General features: G+C 42.9%; 1 protein-coding gene across 1 annotated transcript in view; it reads left to right on the top strand.

Annotated features, from left to right (window-relative positions):
• The window catches only part of LOC140075694 (prolyl endopeptidase FAP-like), a 100,685-nt gene that overhangs the window by 67,156 nt on the left and 15,733 nt on the right, over positions 1–17,796 (top strand). Inside the window, exons 15-21 of the mRNA XM_072121872.1 lie at positions 73–126; positions 1,682–1,806; positions 3,862–3,909; positions 3,998–4,096; positions 5,229–5,298; positions 8,029–8,223; positions 16,089–16,143. Of these exons, the coding sequence (XP_071977973.1) occupies positions 73–126; positions 1,682–1,806; positions 3,862–3,909; positions 3,998–4,096; positions 5,229–5,298; positions 8,029–8,223; positions 16,089–16,143 (646 nt within the window). The remainder of the gene's footprint in view (positions 1–72; positions 127–1,681; positions 1,807–3,861; positions 3,910–3,997; positions 4,097–5,228; positions 5,299–8,028; positions 8,224–16,088; positions 16,144–17,796) is intronic.

Genomic DNA, 17,796 nt, shown 5'->3' on the forward strand with positions numbered 1-17,796 from the left:
CAATACTTTAATAAATCAAGACTAGAAATTGCATCTTAGATGAGAAAGTCATGTGCTTTTTTGTTTTTGCAGATATTACACAAGTAATGAATTTGAAGGATTTCCAGGCAGAAGGAATGTTTATCGGTAAAATCTTCACCATGACATTTATTATTTTTATTATTATTTTATAAAATACAAGATAAATATATCCTTTTTTTAAAAAAGTATCTCCTAGAAATAAGCTCTCTGCAGGATGTCCTGTTGTTTTGTTCTCCATTGATGAGCTGTGATCTATTGGAGAACCGGAGAACCTGGCAGCAGGAGTCTCATTTAACTGCAGAGCCCCTACAGAGTATGAGGAGTATTACACATTCACATTGAAATTCACTGTATGAATCATGGACAGACCAATTCCACCATAGAGAGGTGGTCTTTGCTGTAGTTGATAGGGTTTTTCCCTCTCTCAGGACAACAACTATCTTGAGAAACCCCATCCTGCAACCCATGGATAGTTAGCCAATTCCGAAGTTCAAAAGTTTCCATTACAAAATACAGTGGCCCACATATATCAAAAACAGTGCAAACTGCACTAGGATCAGTTTGCCTGTGAAGTGTGCAGGGGTCACCAGATACCTGAATTATATTGCATGTCCTACATGAATCTGGTGCCCCCTACACTTCTTCAGCAGAGTGCACCAACTGTGCGACAAAATTCTGTTGGACAGTGATAAAAGTGGCGCACGGTCCGACTGTGTACCGGAAAAACATCCCATTCAGTGCAGTAGTCAGACAAAAACTGGTGCAGTGGCTTTAATAAATGTGGGTCATTGTATGAACATTGACCAAAATATAAGTGGAGGGACTTGATCTACGCATTTCAGGTGTGCTCTACGCCCTTAGCCATGATTAAGGACCTAGAGCACACCTGAAATGCGTAGGGAAAGTTCCTCCACTCATCTTTTGTTCAGTGTTCACACAATGGGGCACATTTACTAAAGGTCCGCGGATCGCATTTTTGTTAGGTTTTCCCGAATTTTTCTGTTTTGCGCCGCATTTAACTGGGGTTTTTGGGGATTCTGACTGAGCACGGGATTTAACATTCCAAATTGTGTTGCAAGCCAAGCACTTACATGCATTGGGAAGAAGATGGTAATCTCCGGCGGACCAGAGCGGGGAAGCGATAAATGCATTGGACGCACGATCTTAGTGAATCGCGGCAGCTCTGAATCCTCGTCGGATAATGCACCTCGGGGATCGGGACGGGTAAGTAAATGTGCCCCAATGTTTTTTTTATAATGGAAACTTTTGAATAAAATTAAAATAAAGTTTTAACCTGCATTTGGTGTGAAAGCCATCTTCACTGTGTCTCACGTGGAGGATCATTTTGGTCTGAGTGGGTCTCCGTCACACTTTCTACTTTAATAGAATCAGCTGATTTCTGCTTTCTATTGATGGAGTTAAGAATACATGCATGGAGATCTCTCCATTCATTGACTATGAGATGGGGGATCCTACTAACCCCATCTATAAGACATTTGCTGTAGGGTATATTATGGATTTGCCCTGAATGTCTAAAATTGGAATATTTTTTGGTATGATGTATAGCTAAAAGTCCAAAATGGAGAACCTCTCACAACATAATGAAAAAAAAAAATTCATAAACCAGACAGAATTGAAAAAAATTCTATTTTCCTTTCAGAATCTCACTCCAAGGGAACCGTAAAGAGAAGCTATGCCTTACCTGCACTTTGAGGAAGGAGCGGTGCCAGTATTATTATGCCAAGTTCAGTACCAATGCTAAGTACTACTCCCTCAGCTGTTACGGTGAGCATCATATTTTACAGTAAACGGTATTAAAAATAATAATTTTGTATTACTGGGCGACTTATCTTCCGCACTTCCTGCATATACTAGGTGAATGGAAATAGAGAAGCTTTGAGGTGCCCAGAACCATCCCAATGCTTTCCTTTGGTCCACGACCTCTGCTCCTCCATCTCACCCATTACTGGGCCCCATGGTACACAAGAGCAATCTGGAAGCAATGTGTGTTGTGCTTCCATTTACTGTCTGAGCAATCACCAATGATATTATTTTTGTACCCTCTAGTTTTACGGGTCAGATATCTAGACCATGGCATGAAAAGTGTCTATTCCGTTTTGCAGATATCACAAATTATAGATCTAGAGAGTTACTGGAAAGAGGACTTTTACACCAGGGTAAAGGAGGTTTGTACTATGGAACACTTGACAGATAGACAAACTGGACCATTTCTAGGCTCCCTGGGACTCTTAGTGGTCCATTACCATGATGGCCTAACAACGTGTGGGGACCAGACGCATACCCCCTACCCACTATGGAAACCAAGGGTTTCCCACCTCACCTCCGAGTCCCTTTGTGTCTCTCCTCTTTCTTTGTCCTATACACTCACCGGCCACTTTATTAGGTACACCATGCTAGTAACTGGTTGGACCCCCTTTTGCCTTCAGAACTGCCTCAATTCTTTGTGGCATAGATTCAACAAGGTGCTGGAAGCATTCCTCAGAGATTTTGGTCCATATTGACATGATGGCATCACACAGTTGCCGCAGATTTGTCGACTGTACATCCATGATGCGAATCTCCCGTTCCACCACATCCCAAAGATGCTCTATTGGATTGAGATCTGGTGACTGTGGAGGCCATTTGAGTACAGTGACCTCATTGTCATGTTCAAGAAACCAGTCTGAGATGATTCCAGCTTTATGACATGGCGCATTATCCTGCTGAAAGTAGCCATCAGATGTTGGGTACATTGTGGTCATAAAGGGATGGACATGGTCAGCAACAATACTTAGGTAGGCTGTGGCATTGCAACAATGCTCAATTGGTAGCAAGGGGCCCAAAGAGTGCCAAGAAAATATTCCCCACACCATGACACCGCCACCACCAGCCTGAACCGTTGATACAAGGCAGGATGGATCCATGCTTTCATGTTGTTGACGCCAAATTCTGACCCTACCATCCGAATGTCGCAGCAGAAATCGAGACTCATCAGACCAGGCAACGTTTTTCCAATCTTCTACTGTCCAATTTCGATGAGCTTGTGCAAATTGTAGCCTCAGTTTCCTGTTCTTAGCTGAATGGAGTGGCACCCGGTGTGGTCTTCTGCTGCTGTAGCCCATCTGCCTCAAAGTTCGACGTACTGTGCGTTCAGAGATGCTCTTCTGCCTTCCTTGGTTGTAACGGGTGGCGATTTGAGTCACTGTTGCCTTTCTATCAGCTCGAACCAGTCTGCCCATTCTCCTCTGACCTCTGGCATCAACAAGGCATTTCCGCCCACAGAACTGCCGCTCACTGGTTGTTTTTTCTTTTTCGGACCATTCTCTGTAAACCCTAGAGATGGTTGTGCGTGAAAATCCCAGTAGATCAGCAGTTTCTGAAATACTCAGACCAGCCCTTCTGGCACCAACAACCATGCCACATTCAAAGGCACTCAAATCTCCTTTCTTCCCCATACTGATGCTCGGTTTGAACTGCAGGAGATTGTCTTGACCATGTCTACATGCCTAAATGCACTGAGTTGCCACCATGTGATTGGCTGATTAGAAATTAAGTGTTAACGAGCAGTTGGACAGGTGTACCTAATAAAGTGGCCGGTGAGTGTATGTTCAATTGTTATGGAGGAGAAGATTGTATCACTCCTCAGATTGGCAATTGTTTTTGGAATTCTGTTCATTGATATTTTCTCCATGAAAATTTTTGGTTTTGGTTTTGAGGGTCTTCTAATATCTGCTGCTTCCTCATCCCTCATTCCCCTGTGGTAACTTTGAAAAACAAATAAAGTGGAAATAAAATAATAGTTTTGGAAAAGTGTATTAACGTATTTTTTCTCGTTTTCAGGTCCGGGTCTCCCCATATATACTCTACACAATGGGACTACTGATAAAGGTATTACTATTACATTACTTTTTTTCAGTCTACAATCAGTGAATACTCCATATTGCCATAAACGATCCGGTTTTACATTTGGTCTTAGAACTCCAGATACTACAGGACAACAAGAAACTGGAAACCAATCTCCTGCCAGTGCAGATGCCCACAGAGAGAATTGGGAACATTAAACAGAATGGGCTGAGTATGAGCATCTTCTATATATTGTTATATGTAGTTTATACCAGATGGGATAGGTCTTGAGTGGTTGATCGTTGGGGTGTGACAAGCGACACCTTAACCAATCAAGTCAGTGCCAATGCCGACACCCAACAATACGGAGTGGGACACCCAACACCACCACTGATCAATGGTTTTACATTCGTTAGGATGCAGAAAAAGACAGTTCCATCCATAATGTATCAGCTGCCATTCATTTCTTTGAGTCCTCAATGTAGCTGGACTGCCAATACACTACTACTGTGTTCTTCATCCTCCAATTGCAATGTTAACCAGTTGATCAGTTGTAGTGTTGGGTTTCAAAATCTGCATTAAAAAACAAAAAAAAATATTTTTTCCCTTGAGCCAGAAATGTATTGGACAGACAAACAGTATAATAGGAGGCTAGTAACTCTTCTGTGCTTTGGATCCACTCCTGCGTTTGTCTGATACTAAATACTTTGAAGTAGAATACTGCTGTGTGAATGAGGCCTTAAGAAACCAAGACAAGAAATCCTTTCTATGTCCACATGCATTTTGTGTAGTGAGCACTAGGTGGTACTATAGATTGGAGCAATTTTTATAGCTAATATTTGTGACATTAATATTAAAATCTATATGTAGATAGATGGATATCATAGAATAAGCCAATGTTTAGTGGAGACATGACTGATCGTGGCATTGGGCGAGGTCCCCATTTTCATTAGTTTTTTTTAGATTGTATACTGCAGTTTTTTAAAGGGGTTGTCCAGGATAGTTTTTAATCCAACACGGTGCCCTACATCACCGCTGGCCAGTGTTGGTGATTGTAGATTGGTGATTGCTGGACCCAATGAAAAAGTTCTATTTTAGCTCCATTCAAGTCCTCTAATAATACCCCCTCCCCCCCAGACAACCTCTCTAATCTCCTAAAACTTTATTGGAGGTGGCAAACACAAGGCCACATCATTTTACCAACATACGGTACAAATAAAAACCAACACATACAGTACACACATAATCCCCACCTACAGATTTCAGAACTACAGAGTTATTGGAGATCTATGTTACTTTTAAAATGTTTTTTTGTTTTTTTTTGGCTAAAATTCCCCATTTTCCTTTGTTTTTATTCTACTCAGCATTCTGGTACAAGATGACATTACCTCCTCGCTTTGATAAATCTAGAAAGTATCCTCTACTGCTCTACGTGTAAGTAAATGATAAATCATCAGTTTTGGTATTCATGGAAAATGCTTCCTGAATACTCGTAGAAACTTAATTGTGTGGGAAAGATGATGATGAGCTCATTGTTGGAGAAACATGGGGTTAATTCACTCTGAGAAAGTGGCTATAATATAACTGGGAATGGATGTATATTTATGTGTAGAGGATGCCCCCTGTCTATGGTGATGGTAGATCCACCTCTCCTCTAGGTGTAGAGGATGCCCCCTGTCTATGGTGATGATAGAACTGCCTCTCCTCTAGGTGTAGAGGATGCCCTCTGTCTATGGTGATGGTAGAACCTCCTCTCCTCTAGGTGTAGAGGATGTTCCCTGTCTATGGTGATGGTAGAACCTCCTCTCCTCTAGGTGTAGAGGATGTTCCCTGTCTATGGTGATGGTAGAACCACCTCTCCTCTAGGTGTAGAGGATGCCCCCTGTCTATGGTGATGGTAGAACCTCCTCTCCTCTAGGTGTAGAGAATGCCCCCTGTCTATGGTGATGGTAGAACCTCCTCTCCTCTAGGTGTAGAGGATGTTCCCTGTCTATGGTGATGGTAGAACCTCCTCTCCTCTAGGTGTAGAGGATGTTCCCTGTCTATGGTGATGGTAGAACCACCTCTCCTCTAGGTGTAGAGGATGCCCCCTGTCTATGGTGATGGTAGAACCTCCTCTCCTCTAGGTGTAGAGGATGTTCCCTGTCTATGGTGATGGTAGAACCACCTCTCCTCTAGGTGTAGAGGATGTTCCCTGTCTATGGTGATGGTAGAACCACCTCTCCTCTAGGTATAGAGGATGCCCCCTGTCTATGGTGATGGTAGAACCTCCACTCCTCTAGGTGTGGAGGATGCCCCCTGTCTACAGTGATGGTAGAACCTCCTCTCCTCTAGGTGAAGAGGATGCCCCCTGTCTAGGGTGATGGTAGAACCGCCTCTCCTCTAGGTGTAGCGGATGCCCCCTGTCTATGGTGATGGTAGAACCACTTCTCCTCTAGGTGTAGAGGATGCCCCCTGTCTATGGTGATGGTAGAACCTCCTCTCCTCTAGGTGTAGAGGATGCCCCCTGTCTATGGTGATGGTAGAACCGTCTCTCCTCTAGGTGTAGAGGATGCCCCCTGTCTATGGTGATGGTAGAACCGCCTCTCCTCTAGGTGTAGAGGATGCCCCCTGTCTATGGTGATGGTAGAACCTCCTCTCCTCTAGGTGTAGAGGATGCCCCCTGTCTATGGTGATGGTAGAACCTCCTCTCCTCTAGGTGTAGAGGATGCCCCCTGTCTATGGTGATGGTAGAACCGCCTCTCCTCTAGGGGAAGAGGATGCCCCCTGTCTATGGTGATGGTAGATCTGCCTCTCCTCTAGGTGTAGAGGATGCCCCCTGTCTATGGTGATGGTAGATCTGCCTCTCCTCTAGGTATAGAGGATGCCCCCTGTCTAGGGTGATGGTAGAACCACCTCTCCTCTAGGTGTAGAGGATGCCCCCTGTCTATGGTGATGGTAGAACCTCCTCTCCTCTAGGTGTAGAGGCTGCCCCATGTCTATGTTGATGGTAGAAACTCCTCTCCTCTAGGTGTAGAGGCTGCCCCCTGTCAATGGCAATGGTAGAACCTCCTCCTGGTCCCACGCCTGGGTAAAAAAAAGATTTTTGGAGACATCGGGTATTTGTACATTGTAACAAGGTTTCCCCTCAGCTGTCTTTTTTCTAAACTGAATAACCACACATTTTGTAATCATACCCTTTTTTTGTGTTGTTAGTAGCAGCAGGACTGTGAAATATGGATTTACATTCTAGGATTGTATCTGGGCTTAGAGCAATGTGATGCACTTCTGTCTGCAATCTCACTGCACAGTTTCTTTCATCTGCCCCGAGTAAGAGTGGTCGTAGGTTTTTGATTATATTATACAGTAAAGGAAAGAGGCTAGGGAGTAGCATCAAAAGAACTAGGGAGAACTAGGGGCTAGGGAGAGGTCAAAGAATATAGCATCTGGGGTAGGCTCTCTCAGTAATCCAAGTCCACCTATATTCCTGGAATTAATATGCATTTGTAGTAACATACACAATGATATGGTTTGTGCTTTTTTCCTTCAAAGATAATTATTTCCTAACATAGGGGTGGGGATCTCCAAACATTGATACCCCAGGTGATAAGCAAAACCAGTGGAAGGATTGTGTAGGACAATGAGAATCCCGTTGAAATCAAAAGAGCACAAGATGATGCAGCAAAGTGTCTAATTGTTTTTATGGGACCTCCAGGATGGATTAGCCAGACAGGTGATTCCACAAGTTACACTATAGGGAAACTAATCGGATGTCCCATGACGATAGGAAAAATCCCTGTAGCTATCCTGCTCTGGCTTTTGGTTTCCTTGTCAAGCCAGTACTTCCATTTTTGTGTCCAGCTTCTGACTAGAACTTTGGAAGAAAGACTCTCATGGGACTCACTTTATCCAATTAGTGAAGTCCCCTGGAAAATGCTCCGCGTCAAGGGAGGCCACTCATTAGATGAAGCAGGTCCATGACCCTCTACCGAGAACTTCCAGCAAGGAAGGTCCCAAAAATTGTTAGGACTGCAGTGTTTTTGGGCTAACAGAGAGCCGGGGAAGGGTGTTCTTTTTTTTTTTACTTCTCCCAACCTTGGACCTCAGGGAGTTTTCCATGTTCCATATAAAAAACTTCTTTCAAGGGGACTTCTGCTAACAATTTATAATATCTATCCCTTTCAGGTATGGAGGACCCTCCAGTCAGGAGGTATATCAGACATTTTCAATTGGCTGGAAAACATACCTGGCAAGCACAGAGGACATTATTGTTGCATCAGTGGACGGTAGAGGAACGGCTTACCAAGGAGACAAGTTCATGCACGCGGTGTATAAGAAGCTTGGGACACTGGAGGTTGAAGATCAAATATTTGCAGTAAAGTAGGTATCTTATATTTGGAATGGGCAAACCACTTCTTGACGCGCTGCCAGAATATACAATGTGTTTTCCCGGAAATAACTTTGATTTCTCAAACGAATAAAGCTTCACTAGGAAAATATGATATCTAAGCAACAGCCGATATCAGCCGCAGCTTCAAAAAGCAAACAGCTACACACGCCATGCGGAGGCCGAGATGGGTTACTGCAACTCACCTCCCATTCTCCCGGTGTTAAGATATTGCCCAAAAGGAATTTTGCAGTATAATAATATTGATGACCTACAGGTCAGTTTTAGATAGGTGGGGTCTGACACTCAAGACCTCCTCTGCTGTTTCTGATAGCCTCCTGACCATCTCTGGTGTATATCTAGTGGCTGGCACCAGAAACTGTAGCTGAGAGGCTTTACAAAATAGATGGGTGTTCAATATCATTTACTGGAAAAATCCTTTAAAGAGAACCCGTCAGGTAAATTACCCCCCTAAACTAAATATATTTTCATAAACTGCCATTAGAGAGCATTGCCTCTATCCCTTCATTGTCCCTCTACATGCCTGTAAACCCAAGCAATGAGGCCCTAAAGCTGTATGCAAATGACCTGTGAAATGTCCAATGAGTCATTAGCATATTCAAGCTGTCCACCTTATTCATGAGTGGGAGGCACAGCCACACCCCCAGTGCATGACTGACAGCCTGTATAATGATGTGAGGCTGTATAATGATGTGCTTCCTGGTGCTGGTGACCATGCCCCCTGCAGCCTGTGTGTGCATGTGTGTGTGTTTGGGAAAGATGCAGACTTGTTATAGTAGAACATGTCAGGTACTTGTGCAGCTGATGTCTGTGTCTCTCACATGTCAGCAGCTGCAGCACAGATACTAGCAATGCTTTACTATACATTATACACAGACATGAGCAGGGGGAGGAGAGGGGAGGGGGAACAGGAGTGACATCACTACCTCTGACCATGTGACCAGCCTCATTTACATAAGAAAGAAAATGTGATTTGATAATGATTAATGTATGAATTGACTAGATAAAGGCTGGGATGGGATCCTTGTGAGCTGCTCCAACAGGTAGAGGTGCCAGGACTAGTGACAGAGACCTGATGACAGGTGTCCTTTAAGAGAGTCTTTCCTGGTTGGGAGGTAGTGTAGCTTTAAAGGGTAATCTGTCAGAAGCTTTTGGATATTAAACTACAATAAGCTCCTTATCGGCTGTTGGGTTAGAGTCCCCAATGGTCTGTGGCCAAAATGTTTTAATTTTTACGAAGCAAGTGACAGATTTCCTTTACACAGTCACCCACTAAGCCATGTCGCAGTTCACAGTCTTAACAATTTTATCATTGTGTGACCACTGGCCACCAAGGGTTGGCAGATCTTCCAGAACAACTGTATCTCAATGGCTTGAATTGAAAAGCAGAAAACCTTGAGCACCGTGTAGTAACTTAGCCTGAACATTGACCCTACATAGAGCCTATAGCTTTCTCTTTCGTATATTGTGATTTTCTGAGCACCTATAGCACCAAAATTAACTGAGGTGGAGATTTTCAGATTTCAGACCACCTCCTACTTAAAAGGTATTGAAGACCTTAGAGCCACTTTTGAGTTCTTCACATTCATGTAATGTCCTCCTCATTTTTAGTTTCCATAACTCTGGTTTTTAGGAATAGAAATCTAAAAAGCTGGTGAAAACATGGCCTAAGCTACCGTATATTGTACCTAAAAAAATAGGTTCAACAGAGTTTGCTGTAGGACTTGACCTCCATGGACCCCTAGAACCTACATCCAAAAGTGAGTGAAAACTCCCGTGTTAGATGAATTGGTAACTACGTTGAAAGTCATCCAATTCTCCCAATAATAGAAATTACTTACCATATATACTCGAGTATAAGCCTAGTTTTTTTAGCATAAAAAATTGTGCTGAAAACCCAAACTAAAATTATGGGCCTCGGCTTATACTTGGGTCGGCTTATACTCGAGTATATACGGGTAATTATGTTGTCAGATTTATTACAAAAAGGTTTTTTTCCCCCAAGAAATTATGTGACTTTCCTATACCTGAGCATGCAATACCATTTCCGGCCACAATGCAGTGTTTGAAGCTGTAAAGTTTCAGAACTTTAGGGCTATTGATGGTGGTGCAAGGAGTTAGACCCCTCTCAATTAGTTGTTGATGACTTATCCTACCTATAGATATACATTTATAAAACTGTGGACAATCCCTTTAATTCCTTAAAGTTTCTTTGCTAATTTTCTAATGATTTCCACAAAGTGATATAATATTTATTGTATGTATAGTAGTTCCTATGAATTACTGTATAAAAATGCCCTTTTAGTTTTGGGGAGGTTTAAATGTCGGTGCTTATCTAGAGAGACTCAGAAAGTAATCCCAATATCCCCGGCTGCCAGTCTTTATTATGCCGCATCCGGGCCAAGGTTTCCAGGGTTGTATCAGATATCGCTATGTAGGGGTGAAGGATTTGAGGAAAGGTGGGAGAAATTACATAGAATAACATTGGATTAGGCAAAGTTTCCATTCAGCCTAAAGGGAATTATTTTTTCCTGGAATGAAATTAAAAAGTCATTTAGTGTTTTTTGTGAGTCCAGTGGTGTAACAATAGAGTGGAATGTACCTTTGAAATACAGGTGCCACCTGGGGAACATTGTTTACTGGGACATTGTCACATTCAATTTTTAGGTTCTTTGCTGTACAGGATGTGGCGTCTCCTTCTATGGCCCCACCAAGGTCCGACCCATATTCATAACTAGTAAACAGGGACCCCATTACAACACCAGACGTTCAGAAGCAAAGGGCTTAGATGTTACAGTTATAGATGAGCGGCCCCGATGGTCAGGTTCCAGGTCAGCATTCGCGTCCACTCATCACTAGTCACAGTACGTGCATAATGCACACAGTGATGCCAAAGTACAAGAATAATACACACAGTGATGTAAAAGTAGAGGGATAATACACATAGTGATGTCACAGTACAGATATAATACACACAGTGATGTCACAGTACAGGGATAATACACACAGTGATGTCACAGTACAGGGATAATACACATAGTGATGCCAAAGTACAAGAATAATACACACAGTGATGTCACAGTGCAGGGATAATACACACAGTGATGTAAAAGTAGAGGGATAATACACATAGTGATGTCACAGTACAGATATAATACACACAGTGATGTCACAGTACAGATATAATACACAGTGATGTCACAGTCACAGTGATAATACACATAGGGATGTCACAGTACAGGGATAATACACATAGTGATGTCACAGTACAAGAATAATACACACAGTGATGTAAAAGTAGAGGGATAATACACATAGTGATGTCACAGTACAGATATAATACACACAGTGATGTCACAGTCACAGTGATAATACACATAGGGATGTCACAGTACAGGGATAATACACATAGTGATGTCACAGTACAGAGATAATACACACAGTGATGTCACAGTCACAGTGATAATACACACAGTGATGTCACAGTACAGGGATAATACACACATTTATGTCACAGTACAGGGATACTACACACAGTGATGTCACAGTACAGGGATAATACACACAGTGATGTCACAGTACAGGGGTAATACACACAGTGATGTCACAGTACAGGGATAATACACACAGTGATGTCACAGTACAGAGATAATACACACAATGGTGTCACAGTACAGGGATAATACACATAGTGATGTCACAGTACAGGGATAATACACATAGTGATGTCATAGTACAGGATAATACACACAGTGATATCACAGTACAGTGATAATACACAGTGATGTCACAGTACAGGGATAATACAAACAGTGATGTCAAAGTACAGGGATAATACACACAGTGATGTCACAGTACAGGGATAATACACACAGTGATGTCACAGTACAGGATAATATACACAGTGATGTCACAGTACATGGATAATACACACAGTGATGTCACAGTACATGGATAATACACACAGTGATGTCACAGTACAGGATAATACACACAGTGATGTCACAGTACAGGGATAATACACACAGTGATGTCACAGCACAGGGATAATACACACAGTGATGTCACAGCACAGGGATAATACACACAGTGATGTCACAGCACAGGGATAATACACACAGTGATGTCACAGCACAGGGATAATACACACAGTGATGTCACAGTACAGGGAGAATACACACAGTGATGTCACAGTACAGGGAGAATACACACAGTGATGTCACAGTACAGAGATAATACACACAGTGATGTCACAGTACAGGGATAATACACACAGTGATGTCACAGTACAGGGAGAATACACACAGTGATGTCACAGTACAGAGATAATACATACAGTGCTGTCACAGTACAGGGGTAGATAACATAGGGCCGTGTTTAGTGTTCTAAATTATTCAACTCTGCACTTGCTATTGGGAGAAACTCCTCTGCAGAGTGTGAAGGTGAATGTGAGCGCCTTTCTAGCATGTACAATGCTCATGTGGACTCCTCACTTATAATGGACATCCCATTTACTTAGCTCAAAATTGATAAAGCACTTCAAGTTCAAGGTCCAGATCAGGAAGCTAGCTCAACCAGTTTAGGGGAAAGCAATTAACAAATACTTATTTTGACCACCACCAATCTTATCAATTTTTCCCTAAGCAGGGAGCGAGTAAAGGACCTCACTAATCTATATCTCCTTCTACTCTGCCGCTAAATGAACGTACATGCTGGTGTGTGCCCCCCTCTGGCAAGATCTGCTCTGAGGGTCTCCAGGCTCAATCAACATCTATAGAGGCCAGAGCCCCTGGGGCTCATTTGCATATTTTTTAAAGGCTTTTTTTTTTTAAAACAAGGGCATAAAAAACTAAAAGAAGAGGGGATCCTGCCAGGGGAGGCACACACCAGTAAGTGGTGCTTGGTTTACAATCCTTCATCCTGAGCAATGCATGTATGAATCTAGATTAAACTTGAGTTTCGGGCTGATGGTGCATATATTTAGGGGTTTTCAAGCAGATTACTAGAAATATACTTTCAAGAAGAAATGGGGCACCATGTTTAGAATCTGACAGTGATGTGTAACTAACTGCATATGGAGAACTGTATTCTGTCCATGTGTTATCAATCACCCAAATATCTGGCTTGTTCCTCATTAGCAGATCCTAGGGATTAAGGAAATCCACGCTTTTTCGGCTTTACCTTAGCAGTAACAAGAAGATATTCAGCTGCGTCAATGGACCCTCCAGTGAATACCACATTGTTCTCTGTCGAATCTGATACATTTCCAAAGATCTTAAGCAAACTGTAGGGTGACATTAAGTAACCAGCGTTTCATCACTCCAGTGTTAGGGTCAGTAAGGTCACAGGATGGCTTTTTATGTGTAATGTAATGTGGTTTCTACACATATGGAGCCGATTACAGAGTGATGACTTAAGATTTGGAATGAGAAGGTTATAGAATAACATAGTAAGACAAACACCACATCCAACATCATAAAACACTGTAGCGGTGTAATTAATATACAATTAATATGGACGTATACCGTACAAAGTGTCACGTTAAGAGCAAAAATATGGAATATTCTTCCAAAACTGGTGTTATAGGGGAAGGTGTTGTTATAAGCTGAATGACATTTGAAAGGAAACTTAGTATGGTTGTATATAGAAGACTCTGGGTGTAATGGATCTGACGTCAATTGAGTGTAAATGTCTTAAGGGGCTACGCCGGACCCGGGTGGGAAGCGTAAATGATGGCGAGTATATTACCCATTGTCTAGCAGTGCAATAGTGCAGATATAGCTTCTAATAACTGAAATATTGGGGGGTATTTATCATATGCTGGCACAGTCGGATACATCTAAAGGTTCCAACCTCTTGATGTATCTGGTGGGTTGCTGCACCATGATTATTTCTACGCCAGGTCCTACCCGGCACAGAAATTAGAGCAGCCTGCAACTTTTCATGTATGAAATGCACCCATGCGAGGGCAGGCCACACCCCCTACATGCCCCTCTACGCCCACCTGGACAAAATATTCGCTATCTAACAATAAGATAGCATTTGCGAATATTTCAGGGCTTCTATGCCAGTGTAAAGTGTAAAAGTCCTGATTAATACCCTCCATTAAGTAAATTTGTGTTAAAGGGGTTTTCCCACAAATAAAGGTTAAACCTTATCCACGGGGTAGGGCCTAACTTGCTGATCAGTGGAGATCTCAGTGCTGAGACCCCCACAGATCACTAAAAACGAAGGGTACCGATGGGGTCCCGGGTACCTCCTTTGGACTCCTGCTACAGATTAATAGAGCAGACGGCCGCGCATGACCATCCTGCCCCATTAATCTCTATGGAGGTGATGGAGGGCGTCGAGCCCAACGGTCATGCGCCTCCGTATGCTCCATTAATCTGACGAAGCGACGAGGGGTCCGACAGAGGTACGCGAGACCCCATCGGAACCCTTTGTTTTTGTGATCTGTGGGGGTCTCAGCACTGAGACCCCCACTGATCAGCAAGTTATTTAAAGGGGTTTTCCCACAAAGAAAACTTAGGCCCTATCCACAGAATAGGGCCTAAGTTTTCTTCGTGGGAAAACCCCTTTAAATAACACAATTGTATACAATCTATACTGTACATCTACATTGGAGCTCTTCCAATGCACCTATTATTCCTTAATTTACACATTAGTGCATGTGATGCATTAAAATCGAATCACGCTCGCAGCGTGTCCGGCAGGAATGTCTGGCGCAAACACTGGACAGTTCAGTTCCGGTTGCTCATCATTCGGGTTGGACGCATCACACTCAATAGTTTGATAATTACAAATTTTACAGATATCCCTGACTTCCGGGCTGGTATTCCCATAGATCAGTGGTGGCGAACCTATGGCAGGGGTGCACTCGGAGCCCTCTCTGTTGACACTTAGGCCATCACCCCAATATAGAGTTTACTAAACAGGACTCAGGGTTTCCTTCTGTAGCCCCGAGCAGCCCAGGACGTCCTCACAGCAATTTTAAAGCAACACATCTTCAGCGAGATGCTGCACAGGGGGTCCAATTAACATTGAGGCTCTTGCTCTAGACCAGTGATGGCTAACCTATGGCACTCAGAGCCCTTTCTGTGGGCACCCAGGCCATCACCAGAGATGACTCCAGGTATCTTCCTGCAGTCCCAGACAGTCCAGGACTTGCAGTGCACAGAGCTATTTTAAAGTGACAGCTCATCCTGGGACTATTTTCTGCTTTATTGGTGCCTCAGGTGCTGGTATCAATGAAAACTGTGACAGAGAAGGGAGTATAAATCACAAATTAAATTTCTGTGTTGGCACTTTGCGATAAATAAGTGGGTCTTTGTTGTAGTTTGGGCACTCGGTCTCTAAAAGGTTCGCCATCACTGCTCTAGGCCATACAATACTTCCTGTTCTGGGGGCCCTGGAGGGAAGCTCCAATAATAACTTGTATTCCGCCTTCTTCTTTCAATGATATTGGTGTCCTCAGATGCCAATATTTTTTTTAAAGCTGTGGAATAGCAGAGACCCATAAGTTAGCAATAAGTAGTAGTTTAAATTGCCATATTGGCACTTTGCCATAATTAAGTGGCTTTTGGGTACCAGTTTTGGCACTCGGTCTTGCAAAGGTTTTCCATCACTGACATAGATTGTCTGACACCTCTAGGCCATGGATAAGACACTGCAATCCATAACTTTCTTTTCTCCAGTAATATAACTGTGTTGTTGTCAGTCTATCTCTTTACTATAAACTGTATAATGAATATCAATATTATTCTCTGCTCATGCTATATGTGGGGTTATGATATGTTAATGCCATCTTCCCTAAAAATAGTACTTTTTATCATTTTAGAAAATTTATTGAAATGGGATTCATCGATAAACAGCGAATTGCAATCTGGGGCTGGGTAAGTACATTTCAATAATATATGACACTATGAATTGATAATAATAATAATAAATCTTTACCTCTATAGCGCCATCATATTATGCAGCACTTTTCAGATCATGGGGGACATATACAGATTAAATGTATTTAGGATAGCAAAATAACACATTCTCTAATTCACTGTTATTGACCAAAATATAGCATTTCCCAGATATAATTCTAACCTGTCCCTATCAGTCCTGCTGTCCACAGTTTCAGTTGCCCCTAGGAAAGGGGGAGGCAGGCACATATCTGTGAGATGTAGTAGATCTAACACTAACACTGTAAAAGTCTGCCATGCCTCTGTGTAATCATCTCATGCATCTGATCATCTCTGATCTGTCTCATCTCTCTCTCTTTCTATGGGGGTCATTTACTAAGGGCCCGATTCACGTTTTCCCAACGTGTTACCTGAATATTTCCGATTTGCGCAGATTTCCCCTGTATTGCCCCGGGATTTTGGCGCACGCGATCGGATTGTGGCGCATCGGCGCTGGCATGCACGCGACGGAAATCGGGGGGCGTGGCCGAGCGAAAACCCGACGGATTCTGAAAAACCACCGCATTTAAAAAAAAGAAATGTGTCACTTGGGACGCGCTTACCTTCACTTGGTCCGGCCCGGTGAACTCCAGCGCGTTCAGATGCTTTTCAGCGCAGCAGCACCACCTGGTGGACGGCGGAGGAACTACCTTGATGAATCCCGGCCGGACCCGAATCCAGCGCAGAGAACGCGCCGCTGGATCGCGAACGGACCGGGTAAGTAAATCTGCCCCTATGTGTCAGTGTGTTAGTACAATGTCAGAAGCCAGATGAAAGTGTATATACACCTGTACCCTGATAATGTAACCACATTGTCACCCCACTGAACTAGATGGATTATAATGTGTCTGCTTAGAGAGGCCCAGCCCACACCCTGGGATTTTGCACTGAGCAGCCTAGGAATTGATGGGAGCTAAAACAGCAAAAAGACTGAGTAAAATTGTAAATTAAGGGGTTAAAATAATCTTTATTGTGTAAACATCACTAAGGGTTTGAAATGTGAAAAGTTTCTTTCATGGGAAAACCCCTTTAAGGGATAAAATAATTAAGTAAATAAATGTTCTGAATGAACCAGTCACCAGCCCCTATCGATCGGCCTGCCTGAAGAGATGTGCTTTTTGGGGTATGTTTGAAACTTAGGTAGCTGGTTATTAGTGCACTCCAGAGAATCAGTATAACTTGGGAGAAGTCCTGGAGGCATGGGTGCAAGGTTCCAATTAAAACAATCACTGAAAGACCAAAGAGCACATACTGGGCGAAAGACTGAGGTAAGGAAAGAGATGTAGGGGGTGTAGTCATGTGCAGAGCTTTGTGGATGAGGGTGATTAATTTGAAATGAATAATGAAGGTTATGGGCAGCCTGTGCAGTGACTGACACAGAATGGAGGCATCCGTGTAAACCATTCTATATGGGATAGAGACATCATTCCGGCTGCTGCATTAAGTATGGATTGCAAAACAGATAGTTTAGGGGGTGGGAGACCAATTCGTAGGGAGTAACATCAGTCAACATAAGAGTGAATCAGAGTGACAATCAGTCTTTTAGACATTTTCATGGTCAGGAAAGAACAGATTCTGGAAATAAAACTATGA

This window comes from Engystomops pustulosus, chromosome 8 (genome assembly GCF_040894005.1).
Source record: "Engystomops pustulosus chromosome 8, aEngPut4.maternal, whole genome shotgun sequence".
Lineage (NCBI taxonomy): Eukaryota > Metazoa > Chordata > Amphibia > Anura > Leptodactylidae > Engystomops > Engystomops pustulosus.